The 17,133-nt window shown below is 42.4% G+C and overlaps 1 protein-coding gene and 1 long non-coding RNA gene across 5 annotated transcripts in view; one reads left to right on the top strand and one right to left on the bottom strand.

The window, feature by feature from the left end:
- Nucleotides 1-2,179: 2,179 nt before the first annotated feature.
- ITSN2 (intersectin 2) overlaps nt 2,180-17,133 on the bottom strand; it is a 195,723-nt gene continuing 180,769 nt past the window's right edge. For all 4 annotated transcript variants that reach the window (XM_073568317.1, XM_073568316.1, XM_073568319.1 and 1 more), the window contains 2 exons: nt 7,082-7,255; nt 2,180-3,793 (listed from right to left, as the gene is read on the bottom strand). In XM_073568317.1, the coding sequence (XP_073424418.1) occupies nt 3,654-3,793; nt 7,082-7,255 (314 nt within the window). In that variant the 3' untranslated portion in view covers nt 2,180-3,653. The remainder of the gene's footprint in view (nt 3,794-7,081; nt 7,256-17,133) is intronic.
- LOC141083855 (uncharacterized) lies at nt 6,290-16,340 on the top strand. Its single transcript, XR_012230840.1, has 2 exons — nt 6,290-7,161; nt 15,162-16,340. It is a non-coding gene; the product is annotated as an uncharacterized lncRNA (long non-coding RNA).

Here is a 17,133-nt window from a genome sequence, read left to right as displayed (position 1 = left end):
TCCATGTACACCCCCCAGGTAAGGACTGAGCGGCAATAGATATGTATATGTGACAGCAGTATACAGAATTTCCATGGAATCCTCTACCAGGTTAAACTTTTCCTGTCTGATCGTTTTTCCTTTAAGATAAGCAGTGGCACTAAAAATTTTCCTATAAACTCCTATGTATGAGCATTGAGGGATTATAGTTTGGTCTATAGCGGCTTCTGTGATGTCACCACTTCACGCGAGTCAGGGTTAAAGGGGTTGTCTCAACTTGTTACATGGCTAAAATTGCAAAGTACTTGTAAAAACAAGCAACTTTGTAATTTACCTTATTAAAAATCCACGCCATTCTCGAAAACAGAGGAATTTTGAACTTTCCAGTTTACTGCTCATTGTGTAAGTTACCGTCCCCCGCTATAATCCATCAGCAGTGGCTGGTTTCCTAGGCAAGGAGTGTGCGCTTGCAAGCACGGCTCTGAAGCTGCCTGGATCCATATGTCTCCCTGCGGTCCTTCAATGCTGCAGCATAGGAGAGTGCATAGTTCAGACTAGTGGCTTCAGGCCCTATCAATCTGCAGGAGCGCACTGTTCCTGGCAAACAGAACCAGAGAAATGATCCCGATCCTGAATATAGATGAGACAACCCCTTTAAGGAAAGTAGAGTGCAGCACTGACTGCTTTGGTGTAACATGTACTATCTAGTAAGGAAAGTCCTATGGTTTTTTTGCATGCATTTCATATATTTTAAGGTCACAACACATTAAGTGGATTTCAAGACTCTGCTCTCAATTTACAAGCGGTAATGGTTTAGATCAAGATTATGATCATTTTGTCTTTGCTATTTTACATGTACTGGCTTTGTGTTATTCTGCAGAGCAGCTTATGTAGACAAGCAGCTGCAGTGTAAAGCATGGATAAGGGACAGCAGCTTGATGAGGCAATAGGTTTGGTTTAGATTACCTAAGACTAACAGAGAATGTAGCTAAGCTGGAGTCTCCAATTATAACTGCATTCTGCTTGAAAAACTCAGTTCTTGATTGCCTCAAATAAGTCCGTGTGAACATTGCCTTAGGTTAGCGTTGGAGCTGTCTCTCCAATACCTTTGGAGTCCTATGCTCCCTTTTTTGTCACACAAGGCACAATGGGTGATATGCATTAGGACATGACAAACTGAGCCCTTGTACTATTAAGATGTGGTAGAGGGATTTTCAGCCTGGGATTTAGGTTCCGCCATGGGTACTCACAAGACCCTTCACCTAGTCTACTGTGAATTATCAAATAGCATTATTAATAGCAGTTAGATGAAAACGTGATCTTCTAAAGAAGAAATTTCCCCTTTATTAGACAGAACGAAGAGCTACTTTGTATGAGTTCAGTGTTGTCAGACTCCAGCTGTCCTTATATTACAAGGATGCCCATACATATAACACCCTGTAATACTGGCTTGTGTTATTCAAAAGAACGAGCAGCCCTGTAATACAAGGACGGATTTGTAATACCAGACCCTAGAACCAGTCTTATAATAATGCCCGTCTGATCGTGGCTTCATCCTGTGTGATTAGCAATTTGCCATGGGGGATAGGCGCGAGGCCGGGGACTGTGTTTTGAAAGGGAAGTATACTGGGGATTTGTGTGGTAGATGACGTGGGATAACCAAGGTAATTTTATATTCAGGAATCACCAACCAGACATTCTGAATTCCATCTTCCCATTTTCTATCAATATTAAAGTATTATAAAGTAGGGACTATCTACAGCCACACACAGTAACAGGGCTGGAGTGTGACCCATCTCTCCCAGCAAAGTATAACATTTTACAGACTTTTCTTTGGAAAACAAAACAGGAGTTAATGAGGATATTAACGTCAGGATTTACAGATTTTGGTAATGTCCCTTTAACCTGATGTTAAAGCAACCTATAATGATGAAGCGGATATTTTTCTTCATATTGTGTGTTACCTAATGGTTTTTCTTTTGTCTCCATCTCTCATAAAATTCTGGCTGGGAAACAGCTTGCTGCACCAGGAACCCTTCTCTACCTCCAAGAAAACCGCACCTTTCCCCTTTCATTAAACCACCTCCGTGCGTTGAGGAGGGTCTAATTTCTGCAAGTCTGAATAACACTTTTTCCCCCCCCCCTTGTTACAATTTAAGTTTTATATTCCTTTTTAAATAAGCACAATAGTGCTCAGTGGTACAGCGCCCCTAGTGGTCATTTTATTTATGCTGATGATGCAAGATAATGAAAATTATTTACAAAACTCGTCGACGTTACACATAAAACTATCATATTCTGAAATCCGCTCTGGATAGGTGTAAGGGTACGGCCGCATTCACATCATGTTTAGAGCCTAGGTCCAAGGTATGGAGGATCTCCCAAAGATCTGATGGAAAGCCGCAGCGTACACCACTACCAACACATACAGTGGAATACCATTGACACCCACTGAAAATGTTTGAAGGAAGTAATTTCCCATTTTACTCCATAATACAAATAAAAAGGGTATACCAACATATCCGACGCCAACACATCAAAAGAACACTCTTTTGACCTCCGTCAGATATATATATATATATATATATATATATATATATATATATATATATATATATATATATATATACAGTAGCTCTATGGATACATTTGGCATAAATACGGAGCTCCGTCTTTTCCCCTCCGTCTTATAGGCTCTAATCATGATGGGAACAAAGCCTCAAACATAACGCATTGGAAAAAGCAAAAAGTTTGCCAGATTAATCCCCATTAGCAGAATTATGAGTGCAGCTATGGGTGTGAATGGAGTATGATGATGTAACTAATTACCAAGTTACTCAACATTATACACACACAGGCCTAAACTGTAATAATGAGCCAATAAGTGTAAATTAACAATTAATGCATTGTAGTATGTCCTTGCAGCAGCTCCAGCGTCGCCTCCCAGTAGCGATACTTTATAAAGAAATCCGCAACACTAAATGTTACCAGATCCTGATCTTTCGAGGCCTGTCCAAATCAGCATGAAAATGACGTAAAACAAACCTGTCCCTTTAAGAGGAAGTCATATCAGACAATGGTATTCATCACTTCATAAATATATTAAAAAAAAAATATCCCAGTGTATCCGTCATATAGAAATATATACACGACTATAAATATAGAATTTTAGCTGCTTCACGTCTTCATTCTTTTCACGCTCAAGATTCTTACAAAATTAGGGGGTTTTTTCCCCCCTAAATCTAAGTTTCCACCTCGTTTTTACGAATCCATAAAAATGTTTAGATTTCTTTTTTATTCCTTTAATATAATGCAAAAAAAAATAAAATAAAAAAAATTAGATCATAAATTATCCTATTCCCATGGGGAAGCTCGGTAGGTAATAATGAGGACCTTCGCTATCATGGCACCAGATATGTGCCATGTCTGCTCTCAAAGAAGATCAATATGTTTCCTCCCCCCCTGGCACCAACGAAAAGAAACGGTTAAAACGGACCCTTAAAATGTTGCAAAACATAAAGCGCAGCGGTTCTGCGTGGTACAAGGCACTGTGATTGGGAATCACACATTTGCATAGGTCAGTAGCAGAGGACTATGAAGTCTGTGGACAGTTTTGCGCTCTGGAGCTTTAGCGTATGCCCACACAACTGACTGTAAGGGGCGCTGTTTGTCATTCAGAATAGCTGCAGGTCGAGCCGTACGAACACCTCCCCCGTTGGCACCTCGTGTAGGAGCAGACGTTTGGTGGACGGGCCTTTGCTCTCTTGTTCTGACCTGATCTTCGCTACTGGAATCTCAGTGCGGCCCAGAAAGTCTGAAAAAAAAAAAAAAAGATTATTACATTTACAGGGGCAAGATGATAATTTAGATTTTGAGTTCTCATGTGAATGTGGCTTACAGGGAAGTCCTGTTTTCTATGCTGTAGATGTAGCAGAGCTCAAATGCTGAGTTGTTTATAACACCGCCCAAACCACTGATTGACAGCTTCCTGTGTACGCTGTCAGCAAGCTGCCAATCAGTGGTGGGGGTGGGGTTACACAGATTAGCTGGACTGACTGGCACATGACACCTCGTCCTGCAGTGATAATCTCCTGCTGATAAAACACTGATTGCACTGAAACTAGAGCAAGCTGCTAAGCAAGTGACAAATCGCTGCCTGCTCTCTGACCCTAGATCATGCTGCTCTCAGATTAAATCTGCTGACAGACTCCCTTTAAGGGGTCTCCAGGGAAACATTCTGCTGTGACCTACAGCTGTAATCTTGGGGGAACCTCAGCAGTGAGTGTTACATTTCCCTGCATTGCCCCTTTTCACTGTGTTTGATAAAAATCAACAGACTGTTGAATGTTCTATACATGTGTCACAGCAGTTCTCCGATTAGGGTAATGAATGAGGGACTGCTCTTTTTAAAAGTAGATGCAAATGTCATTTTTGGGACCTAACTTGAGAATGGAGAGGCGTTTGGCTCAACCACATTTGAAACCACCATAGAAATGGAGAAAGTGGACGATAAAAGGCCCCCTTTACATTCAAAGCGGTGTGAGACAGGGCCTTGTTTTTGAGACAGGAATGGGTCCCAAAAGTGGTCCCACTTCTATCAGACATTTAGGGCATATGTTGTACATATACCATAACTGTCAGATACAGGAATATCCCCCTCTAATTCAGAAATCACTTTTGTGCATCCTGTAGAGTTTAAGTTGACTTTGTATAGTACCCACTTGACCAACTGGCTGGGTGACTACCATTTCACATCATACAGGTAGATTCTGCGGTAGACACTTGATTGCAACAATTGACAGACGCATTTGTGACTGATGCAGACAGTCGCAATGCAACACCATCGGGTAACAATGCCATCAGGATGTCAGATGACACGTCATCCTATAGCTTTAGCTTAAAAGATCTTGACAGGAGAAGCCTTGGCTCTTGCAGAGGGAGAAAAAAATATTACCATGGAGGCCTTTTTATACATGAAAAACTGGTGTCCACCAGAACGTTTTGGCTCATAAAAGGGTCCTAAGCAGGAGAGCGCCCCCTCTAATTGGTTCTATGCTCTAGTAGGGCTCATGAGCACAAGTCGTCTTTAGGAGACAACCCTTATAAAGGGGTTCCTGGTTTAGGGCACCCGTTTTTTATATACCATATAGGTAAATTCAACATTAACAGAGGAAGGTCCTCTGTTCAGGATCCTTGTCTCTTGGCCAAAGACAGGAACGGTTACAAGGAGCGTCTCCCTCACTGGAGAACCTGTCCAGCATTGATGTGAATGAGCAGAATGTAATACATCGTTTCTCCTGTGGGGTTGCTGTAGGATGCTTTCATGGGACAACACTGAAGATCTGACACTTTGGTACAATGTACAGTAGTAAGTGCACAGCTTGTATAATAGTGTAAATACACTGTGCCCTCTAAATAACTGATTACAACCATTAATGTCTAAACTGCTGGCAACAAAAGTGAGTACACCTTTAAGTGAAAATGTCCAAATTGTGCCAAATTAGCCATTTTCCTCATTGGTGTCATGTGACTCAGTGTTACAAGGTCTCAGGTGTGAATGGGGAGCAGGGGTGGAAAATTTGGTGTTATCACTCATACTCTCATTCTGGTCACTGGAAGTTCAACATGGCTCCTCACGGCAATTAACTCTCTGAGGATCTGAAAAAGAGCTGTTGCTCTACATAAAGATGGCTGAGGTTATAAGATTGCTGACACCCTGAGACTGAGCTGCAGCATGGGGGCCAAGACCGTTCAGTGGTGTAAGAAGACAGGTTCCACTCAGAACAGGCCTCACCATGGTCAACCAAAGAAGTTGAGTGCACATGATCAGCGTCATATCCAAAGGTTGTCTTTTCAGAATAGATGTACGAGTGCTGCCAGCATTGCGGCAGAGGTTAAAGAGGTGGGTGTCAGCCGGTCAGTGCTCAGACCATACACCACACACTGCATCAATGGAGTCTGCATGACTGTCATCTCAGAAGGAAGCCTCTTCTAAAGATGACGCACAAGAAAGCACGCCTACAGTTTGCTGAAGACAAGCAGACTAGGGACATGAATTACTGGAACCATGTCCTGGGGTCTAAGGAGACCAAGATAAACTTATTTAATTCAGATGGTGTCAAGCTTGTGAGGTGGAAACCAGGTGAGGAGTAAAAAGACAAATGTGACTTGCCTACAGTCAAACAGGGTGGTGGAAGTGTCATGGTTTGGGGCTGCATGAGTGCTGCCGGCTGTGGAAGTCTACAGTTCATTGAGGGAACCATGAATGCCAACATGTAGGCCAGGATCACACATGCGAGGAATACGGCTGAGTCTCACATGTGGCCTCCACCACTCAGGAGCAGAGTTTGCAGCTCCATGTATTACTATGCGGCCGCACGCTCCGCTCCTGAGTGCCGGCGGCAGTGCCGGGTATCAGCATGCAAGACTTGGCCGTATTCCTCGCATGTGTGATCTCGGCCGTACTGTGACATACTGAAGCACAGAATGATCTTCTCCCTTCAGAAACTGGGCCGCATGGCAGTATTCCAACATGATAACGACCCCAAACACACCTCCAAGATGGCCACTGCCTTGCTAAAGAAACTGAGGGTAAAGGTGCTGGACTGGCCAAGCATGTCTCCAGACCTAAACCCTATTGAGCATCTGTGGGACATCCTCAAACGGAAAGTGAACGAGCGCAAGGTCTGTAACATTCACCAGCTCTCTGGTGTCGTCATGAAGTAGGGAAGAGGATTCCAGTAGCCACCGGTGAAGCTCTGATGACCTCCATGCCCGAGAGAACTGAGGCAGTGCTTGAAAATAATGGTGGCCACACAAAATATTGACACTTTGGGTACAATTTGGCCATTTTCACTTAGGGGTGTACTCACTTTTGTTGCCATCGGTTTAGACATTAATGGCTGTGTGTTGAGGAATTTGGAGGGCACACAAAATTGTACACTGACTACATTGCAGCAAAGTGTCATATCCTCAGTATTGTGCCATGAAAAGATGTAATGGTGTACTCACTTGTGATCTACTGTAGGTGTAAAAGCACAGAGAGGAGGTCAGAGCGCTGCAAGTAGTGTGGATGCGGAGAATACAGGCGATGAGGACTCACCGTCAGGTGAAAACTGGTCTCTGTCGAACACGGTGATGCACAGCACGTCCTGGTACAGATCCTTCAGGAAGAACTGGCAGGTGAAATTCCACTTTGGGTTGAGTGTGTCGGTGATGGCTCGGCTGGTGTAACACTGGGAGCCCAGGCTGACCTCACAGTACGGATTACTCTTCCCTGTGTGACAGACCGATATACAACATGTCAGGATTCCTACAAACCCAGAGAGCCGATGCCCTTCTAATAAAACATTCGCAAGATCAGCTGTATTTTGTGTTATCAAACTTCCTTGCAAGTAAAGGAGAAAATCATAGCTGCCTTCTTCCGGAAATAGCGCCACCCCTGTGCATAGGTGACGTCAGGTATTGCAGTGTAGCTCCAGTAACATGAATGTGACCGATACTCAATACCCCACATAATAATCACAGGAGATTATGGACTTTTATATTAGGTTTCCAGTGAATCCCAAAAAATCTGTAATGAACATTTCTGCCATTTCTTAATATCCTTCATGCTTCAATTTATGTGGATAAACCTCTGATTGCTTTCAGGGAATAGTAACAGTCTGGCTCAAAATTAGATGCTGAAAATCTGTACAGAAGGTTTTTTTTTCAAAGCAATCAGTGCAATGATACATTACAGGGAATCAGTGCAATGATGCATTATAGCGAACCAGTGCAATGATGCATTATAGCGAACCAGTGCAATGATGCATTATAGCGAATGAGTGCAATGATGCATTTTAGCGAACCAGTGCAATGATACATTATAGCGAATGAGTGCAATGATGCATTATAGTGAATGAGTGCAATGATGCATTATAGCGAATCAGTGCAATGATGCATTATAGCGAATCAGTGCAATGATGCATTACAGCGAAAGAATGCAATTATACATTATAGCGAACGAGTGCAATGATGCATTATAGCGAATCAGTGCAATGATACATTACAGCGAACCAGTGCAATGATGGAATATAGAGGATGAGGCAATGATACAGTACATTATAGCAGATCAGTGCAATGATGCATTATAGCAGATCAGTGCAATGATGCATTATAGCAGATCAGTGCAACGATGCATTATAGCGAACCAGTGCAATGATGCATTATAGCGAATCAGTGCAATGATACATTACAGCGAACCAGTGCAATGATGGAATATAGAGGATGAGGCAATGATACAGTACATTATAGCAGATCAGTGCAATGATGCATTATAGCAGATCAGTGCAATGATGCATTATAGCAGATCAGTGCAACGATGCATTATAGCGAACCAGTGCAATGATGCATTACAGCGGATCAATGCAATGATGGAATATAGAGGATGAGGCAATGATACAGTACATTATAGCAGATCAGTGCAGTGATGCATTATAGCAGATCAGTGCAGTGATGCATTATAGCAGATTAGTGCAGTGATGCAATATAGCGAATCAGTGCAGTGATGCATTATAGCGAATCAGTGCAATGATGCATTATAGCGAATCAGTGCAATGATGCATTATAGCGAATCAGTGCAATGATGCATTATAGCGAATCAGTGCAATGATGCATTATAGCGAATCAGTGCAATGATGCATTATAGCGAATCAGTGCAATGATGCATTATAGCGAATCAGTGCAATGATGCATTATAGCGAATCAGTGCAATGATGCATTATAGCGAACCAGTGCAATGATGCATTACAGCGGATCAATGCAATGATGGAATATAGAGGATGAGGCAATGATACAGTACATTATAGCAGATCAGTGCAGTGATGCATTATAGCAGATCAGTGCAGTGATGCATTATAGCAGATTAGTGCAGTGATGCAATATAGCGAATCAGTGCAGTGATGCATTATAGCGAATCAGTGCAATGATGCATTATAGCGAATCAGTGCAATGATGCATTATAGCGAATCAGTGCAATGATGCATTATAGCGAATCAGTGCAATGATGCATTATAGCGAATCAGTGCAATGATGCATTATAGCAAATCAGTGCAATGATGCATTATAGCGAATCAGTGCAATGATGCATTATAGCGAATCAGTGCAATGATGCATTATAGCGAATCAGTGCAATGATGCATTATAGCAGATCAGTGCAATGATGCATTATAGCAGATCAGTGCAATGATGCATTATAGCAGATCAGTGCAATGATGCATTATAGCAGATCAGTGAACTGATGCATTATAGCGAATCTGCAATGATGCATTATAGCGAATCAGTGCAATGATGCATTATAGCGAATCAGTGCAATGATGCATTATAGCAAAAGAATGCAATGATACATTATAGCGAATCAGTGCAATGATGCATTATAGCGAAGTGCAATGATGCATTATAGCGAAAGAATGCAATGATACATTATAGCGAATCAGTGCAATGATGCATTATAGCGAATCAGTGCAATGATGCATTATAGCGAAAGAGTGCAATGATGCATTATAGCGAAAGAGTACAATGATGCATTATAGCAAAAGAGTGCAATGATAAATTACAAATGATCAGTGCAATAATGCATTATAGCGGATGAGGGCAATGATGCATTATAGCGAATCAGTGCAATGATGCATTATAGCGAATCAGTGCAATGATGCATTATAGCGAATCAGTGCAATGATGCATTATAGCGAATCAGTGCAATGATGCATTATAGCGAATCAGTGCAATGATGCATTATAGCGAATCAGTGCAATGATGCATTATAGCGAATCAGTGCAATGATGCATTATAGCGAATCAGTGCAATGATGCATTATAGCGAATCAGTGCAATGATGCATTATAGCGAATCAGTGCAATGATGCATTATAGCGAATCAGTGCAATGATGCATTATAGCGAATCAGTGCAATGATGCATTATAGCAGATCAGTGCAATGATGCATTATAGCAGATCAGTGCAATGATGCATTATAGCAGATCAGTGAACTGATGCATTATAGCGAATCTGCAATGATGCATTATAGCGAATCAGTGCAATGATGCATTATAGCGAATCAGTGCAATGATGCATTATAGCGAAGTGCAATGATGCATTATAGCGAAGTGCAATGATGCATTATAGCGAAGTGCAATGATGCATTATAGCGAAAGAATGCAATGATACATTATAGCGAATCAGTGCAATGATACATTATAGCGAATCAGTGCAATGATACATTATAGCGAATCAGTGCAATGATGCATTATAGCGAATCAGTGCAATGATGCATTATAGCGAAAGAATGCAATGATACATTATAGCAAACCAGTGCAATGAAGCATTATAGCGAATCAGTGCAATGATGCATTATAGCGGATGAGGGCAATGATGCATTATAGCGAATCAGTGCAATGATGCATTATAGCGGATGAGGGCAATGATGCATTATAGCGGATGAGGGCAATGATGCATTATAGCGGATGAGGGCAATGATGCATTCTAGCGAATCAGTGCAATGATGCATTATAGCGAAAGAATGCAATGATACATTATAGCGAATCAGTGCAATGATGCATTATCGTGGATGAGGGCAATGATGCATTATAGCGAATCAGTGCAATGATGCATTATAGTGGATGAGGGCAATAATGCATTATAGCAAATCAGTGCAATGATGCATTATAGCGAAAGAATGCAATGATACATTATAGCAAACCAGTGCAATGAAGCATTATAGCGAATCAGTGCAATGATGCATTATAGCGAATCAGTGCAATGATGCATTATAGCGAAAGAGTGCAATGATGCATTATAGCGAAAGAGTACAATGATGCATTATAGCAAAAGAGTGCAATGATAAATTACAAATGATCAGTGCAATAATGCATTATAGCGGATGAGGGCAATGATGCATTATAGCGAATCAGTGCAATGATGCATTATAGCGAATCAGTGCAATGATGCATTATAGCGAATCAGTGCAATGATGCATTATAGCGAATCATAGCAACTGACGAAAAGCAGTGAAAAAGTCCTCATATCACAAGGTAAAGTGCAAAGTAGGTTTTTATTGAAAGGTGAAACAAACAGAACATGGCTAAAAAGTGACATTGGTAGGAAAAGAAAGGCCGGGTGACCATGGCAGCTCCAAATAAATAGTCATGAGAAATGCATGAACATTGTGAAGTGTCTAACTGTCTAAACATAAATAATGTTTGCCCATGGTCGTGACCATAACTACAGGGAAAAAAATCCCTACATGAATGATGACAGGCAAAAACATACAATATGGTAATAATGGGGGCACTTACACAAGAAGGAGCAGCAAGGGAGACCACAGCCGTACCCCAACGTGCGGCGTTTCGGCGATAATGCCTTCCTCAGGGGGCATGTGTAACCGATGGGTGGGTGTGTCTTGATCCTGGGCATGATTTTACTTTCACTTTCACTTCCCCTATATAATGGGCCTTTGTCAGCAGTTACACATGCCCCCTGAGGAAGGCATTATCGCCGAAACGCCACGCGTTGGGGTACGGCTGTGGTCTCCCTTGCTGCTCCTTCTTGTGTAAGTGCCCCCATTATTACCATATTGTATGTTTTTGCCTGTCATCATTCATGTAGGGATTTTTTTCCCTGTAGTTATGGTCACGACCATGGGCAAACATTATTTATGTTTAGACAGTTAGACACTTCACAATGTTCATGCATTTCTCATGACTATTTATTTGGAGCTGCCATGGTCACCCGGCCTTTCTTTTCCTACCAATGTCACTTTTTAGCCATGTTCTGTTTGTTTCACCTTTCAATAAAAACCTACTTTGCACTTTACCTTGTGATATGAGGACTTTTTCACTGCTTTTCGTCAGTTGCTATGGTTATATGCAGTGTGTTCTGCACTATCCATTCATGTGCTGGAATCTTGGTTGTGATTACCAACACATCTAAATCACTATGATTTTGATAACCCACTCCAGCACATTTTGCTGTCTTTCATTCTTACGATTTACCCTTGCTGTGTTATGCACAGGTCTCTCAGTCAGCACTATGGATTTCCGAGCCAGAGAACAAACCTGGCTGTCCCAAATGGATCGGGTGTTCAGCGGCAACACGGCTGATTCATTACAGACTCCGGATTTAGGATTGGAGGACAAATTTTCTGTGATTAAAAATATGCTCCTTAAGAGGTCCAAACTTTGGTGGAACAGGAGTTTTTTGGACAAATATGTAACTAACAAAATGATCCCCAGAGGTCTGAGGGTAAAAATTATCCCATCCTTTCCCATTGATGATGAGGCTCTCATCACTAAGTGGGAGGAAACATGTAATGTATGTTCAGTATCTCTGATGAGATTGCTTATTGAGCACAATACATCCGTTATTAATAATCTTGATACTATAATTGACACGTCCCTAAATGAATTCCGCACCTTTTGTCCACCTGATAAAATGCTTAAATTTGAGACTGATCTTGATAAAACTATGGACTCCCTTGTTAAAAAGATTCAGGATTCTCAAGTTTCCAAATTTAACAGGGACTCTAGAGATTACTCATCCAAGAGAGTTTACTTATGGAGACAGAGTGTTATCCAGCCTTCCTCACGTAAGGCTTCTTCTGCTCTGTCGATCTCCATGAGTGGGAAGTCTGATATATCGTCTACCTCTTCACTATCTGCTTCCAACAATGAGATGGCAAGATTGCGGGACCACACGTTCCATCCGTACAAGCGGAATCTGGGCGCTTCTGGACACGATAATAAGGTGATTAATCTTAGTGACGTTTCCCTTTCTGCGGCAGATCTGCGGCTCCTCAGTAGGGGTCTCTCTTTCTCTCCAGCGTCTGGTTTTGATCTATTTGACACAATTAAGGATCTCCACCTATTTGCGCGATCGTTGCTATTCAAGAGATATTTTCACTCTAACGACATGCAATCCCTGTTTCCCACAGAGGAGGAACAGGCGGCGTTAACCATATTGGAGGAGCTGGCATCTGGAAATGAAAATGATGGAGGTAAGATTCCCCCGTCCATTCGACCAAAATCCAAGAAGTTCCCCCCATTATCCTCTTGTGCTGCCATTGACATGTTCGTCCGGGTGGTTACGGAGGAGTTCTATAATATTCCTCGGTTTATTACTAATGACAATATTTCCCTTGGGGAGAGATGTAGGCTGAGAGCACTTCAAAATATACCTGGGGTTCTTATTAAACCTGCTGACAAGGGTGGTAATGTCGTCCTGTGGCCGGTAGACATGTACGAGAAGGAGGTATTTAGACAACTGAATAACATCATCTGTTATAAGAAATTAACATATAACCCTCTCTCTGCCTACTCCGTCATGTTGGAGACTATTCTTAAAAATGCGACACAGGACGACATTATCACTAAAGAGCTACATAATGCTCTTATCGTACCCGAACCCAAAGTCCCCACCCTATATCTTCTCCCCAAGATCCATAAGAGCTCCTCTGCTCCACCCGGGCGGCCCATTGTCTCGGGACGGGGGAATTTCTTGGAAAATGTTAACAAATGGATTGATTTCCACCTGCAGCCCCTTGTTACTAGCCTTCCCTCCTTTCTTCGTGATACAGGTGATCTATTACGCAGGGTCGACGGGTTGTGCCTTGGGGGTGATACTCTTCTAGTCTCAGCGGATGTGGAATCCCTATATACCAACATCAAACACACTGATGGCCTTAAGGCGGTCAAATACTTTTTAAGTACTTCCAACCTCAGTCCAGGTTTAAGGGACCTCCTGCTGAGACTACTTGAGTTCACCCTCACCCACAATTTCTTTGTCTTTAGGGGGTCCTTCTACCTACAGCTCCAGGGGACCGCAATGGGTGCGGCGTATGCGCCCTCCTATGCGGGTCTTTTCCTGGGGCTGTGGGAGAGGGACCTCTTCATGTCAGACGAAGGTCTCTCAATGTGCCGTGTCCCCCTGTGGACACGGTACATTGATGATATTTTCTTCGTCTGGCATGGCACACCCGCCGACCTTGAACAACTTATTACTCTCTTGAATGGCAACGATCTGAATATCCATCTAACGTTTTCATATAGTGGGGAGTCCCTTGATTTTTTAGATGTTACTATCAAGAGGGACCGCGCTGGGGTCCTGCAGACGGACATCTTCAGGAAGGCAACCGCCACTAATTCTTTGTTACATGCTAGTTCTAGCCATCCGAAGCACATTATTCGTGCTGTTCCCGTGGGGGAGTTCCTACGTCTTCGTAGGATCTGCTCCACGGACGAAGATTTTTTTAGGCAGGCTGAAATTTTGCGCCAACGTTTTCTGGTACGTGGCTATAGCCACAGGTCCATCAAGCGGGCCCTTAATAGGGCCAAGTATGCTTCCCGCCATGATCTTTTATATCGCTCTGAATTTGTCCAGCACCCAAATAAAGATGGGACTATTAGGTTCGTTACTACATTTAGCTCGAGGTCCAACCAGGTACGTATGGCCTTACAGAGAGCCTGGCCGATCCTTCGGGTTGACCCGATTATCAATCAATTTCTATCCCCTAGACCATCTATGTCCTTTAGGCGCTCTAAGAATCTTAGAGACCATTTGGTCTCCAGTCATTACATTGCTCGTAAACCACAGACCTTCTTGGATAAACTTAGTCCTGGGGGTGGCTGTGTCCCGTGTGGTGGTTGTGTGGCATGTCCCAATATAATACGTGATAACTCTTTTTGTGACTCTAGTGGTACCACTACATATGATATTCGTCAGAGAATAACTTGTACCACTAGATATGTCATATATTATGCCACCTGCCCTTGTGGCCTGATTTATATCGGCCTCACAACACGCCAACTTAAAGTAAGAGTGAGGGAACATGTGCTGGGCATCCTAGCGGCACGCACACATGATGACCCCGCTACCCTCAGAACCATACCACGTCATTTTTTTGATTTCCATGACTGTGACGCTGCCCTATTGAAGGTTAAAGGTATTGATGCGCTCAAAATTGATGTCCGAGGCGGGGGTTTGTCCAAAAGACTCAGCCAGCTCGAAGCCCGGTGGATCTGGCGACTCAAGACTGTTCACCCACATGGCCTTAATGAGAGCCTCTCTTTTGCTCCTTTCCTATAATCCATTTATGTGATATTGGTTTGTATGTTTTTTAGCATGTTTTTAATTTATTTTATTCTTATTATAGTGACTTCGTGTTTCTGCTGCCTCTCGGCCCCTCATGTGGATGAATATTTCAGTCCTGTTCCATGGGGATGTGATGCCTAACGGATCCTCACTACACGCCCAACCTTTGGTCTCTTGATTTTTGCACTGGACTGGACATTTCTCTCTTTTTTTTTTTTTTTGTTTTTTTGTTTTTTTGCATTTGGGCCAACATAATGCTGTGTATATATGTCCTTTTCTAGCCTGATTTGGTTCATGTGTAGTTAGGTTCTTGTATGGACTCCTTTTATTTCATTTTTGTATTATTATTATTGTTATCATTCTCTCACATTTACTTGTCTTATGCACACATTATAGTACCGTAAGAGAGAGAGATACAGATATAGATACATTTATCTACCCATTGGTTGCCTGTATTTAGTATGATATCCATTCTACTTTGGCCTCCCCTATGTCTATCGTTATATTGGCAGCTATACACTACGTTAATTATATGCTGGTGCGGATTCCAGCTTTGCCCCTACATTTTTCCCCTTTCCAAAATGGCCGCTGTTGATTCTGTCCATACTGCGCATGCGCCGATTGCGTCACGGACCACGTGACATTACCCTCCTCCCTCCTGCCCACCGTCTGACGTTTGACTGCACGGGGCCCCGTGGTTTGTCTACGTCAGCGGTGTTCATTGGCTGGGATGGTGGATGTGTCCGGTGCTTGGACGTGATTGGTGCTTTCACTTGCAACCATCCCCTGTGATCTGTATGCATTAGCTGTGACCGATGGGTGGGTGTGTCTTGATCCTGGGCATGATTTTACTTTCACTTTCACTTCCCCTATATAATGGGCCTTTGTCAGCAGTTACACATGCCCCCTGAGGAAGGCATTATCGCCGAAACGCCGCGCGTTGGGGTACGGCTGTGGTCTCCCTTGCTGCTCCTTCTTGTGTAAGTGCCCCCATTATTACCATATTGTATGTTTTTGCCTGTCATCATTCATGTAGGGATTTTTTTCCCTGTAGTTATGGTCACGACCATGGGCAAACATTTATGTTTAGACAGTTAGACACTTCACAATGTTCATGCATTTCTCATGACTATTTATTTGGAGCTGCCATGGTCACCCGGCCTTTCTTTTCCTACCAATGTCACTTTTTAGCCATGTTCTGTTTGTTTCACCTTTCAATAAAAACCTACTTTGCACTTTACCTTGTGATATGAGGACTTTTTCACTGCTTTTCGTCAGTTGCTATGGTTATATGCAGTGTGTTCTGCACTATCCATTCATGTGCTGGAATCTTGGTTGTGATTACCAACACATCTAAATCACTATGATTTTGATAACCCACTCCAGCACATTTTGCTGTCTTTCATTCTTACGATTATAGCGAATCAGTGCAATGATGCATTATAGCGAATCAGTGCAATGATGCATTATAGCGAATCAGTGCAATGATGCATTATAGCGAATCAGTGCAATGATGCATTATAGCGAATCAGTGCAATGATGCATTATAGCGAATCAGTGCAATGATGCATTATAGCAGATCAGTGCAATGATGCATTATAGCAGATCAGTGCAATGATGCATTATAGCAGATCAGTGAACTGATGCATTATAGCGAATCTGCAATGATGCATTATAGCGAATCAGTGCAATGATGCATTATAGCGAATCAGTGCAATGATGCATTATAGCGAATCAGTGCAATGATGCATTATAGCGAAGTGCAATGATGCATTATAGCGAAAGAATGCAATGATACATTATAGCGAATCAGTGCAATGATACATTATAGCGAATCAGTGCAATGATACATTATAGCGAATCAGTGCAATGATACATTATAGCGAATCAGTGCAATGATGCATTATAGCGAATCAGTGCAATGATGCATTATAGCGAAAGAATGCAATGATACATTATAGCAAACCAGTGCAATGAAGCATTATAGCGAATCAGTGCAATGATGCATTATAGCGGATGAGGGCAATGATGCA

This window comes from Dendrobates tinctorius, unplaced genomic scaffold, assembly GCF_039654945.1.
Source record: "Dendrobates tinctorius isolate UK_male_01 unplaced genomic scaffold, ASM3965494v1 ptg000021l, whole genome shotgun sequence".
Lineage (NCBI taxonomy): Eukaryota > Metazoa > Chordata > Amphibia > Anura > Dendrobatidae > Dendrobates > Dendrobates tinctorius.
Note: the sequence above shows the minus strand (reverse complement) of the source record. Positions and strands in the feature narration are given on the sequence as shown.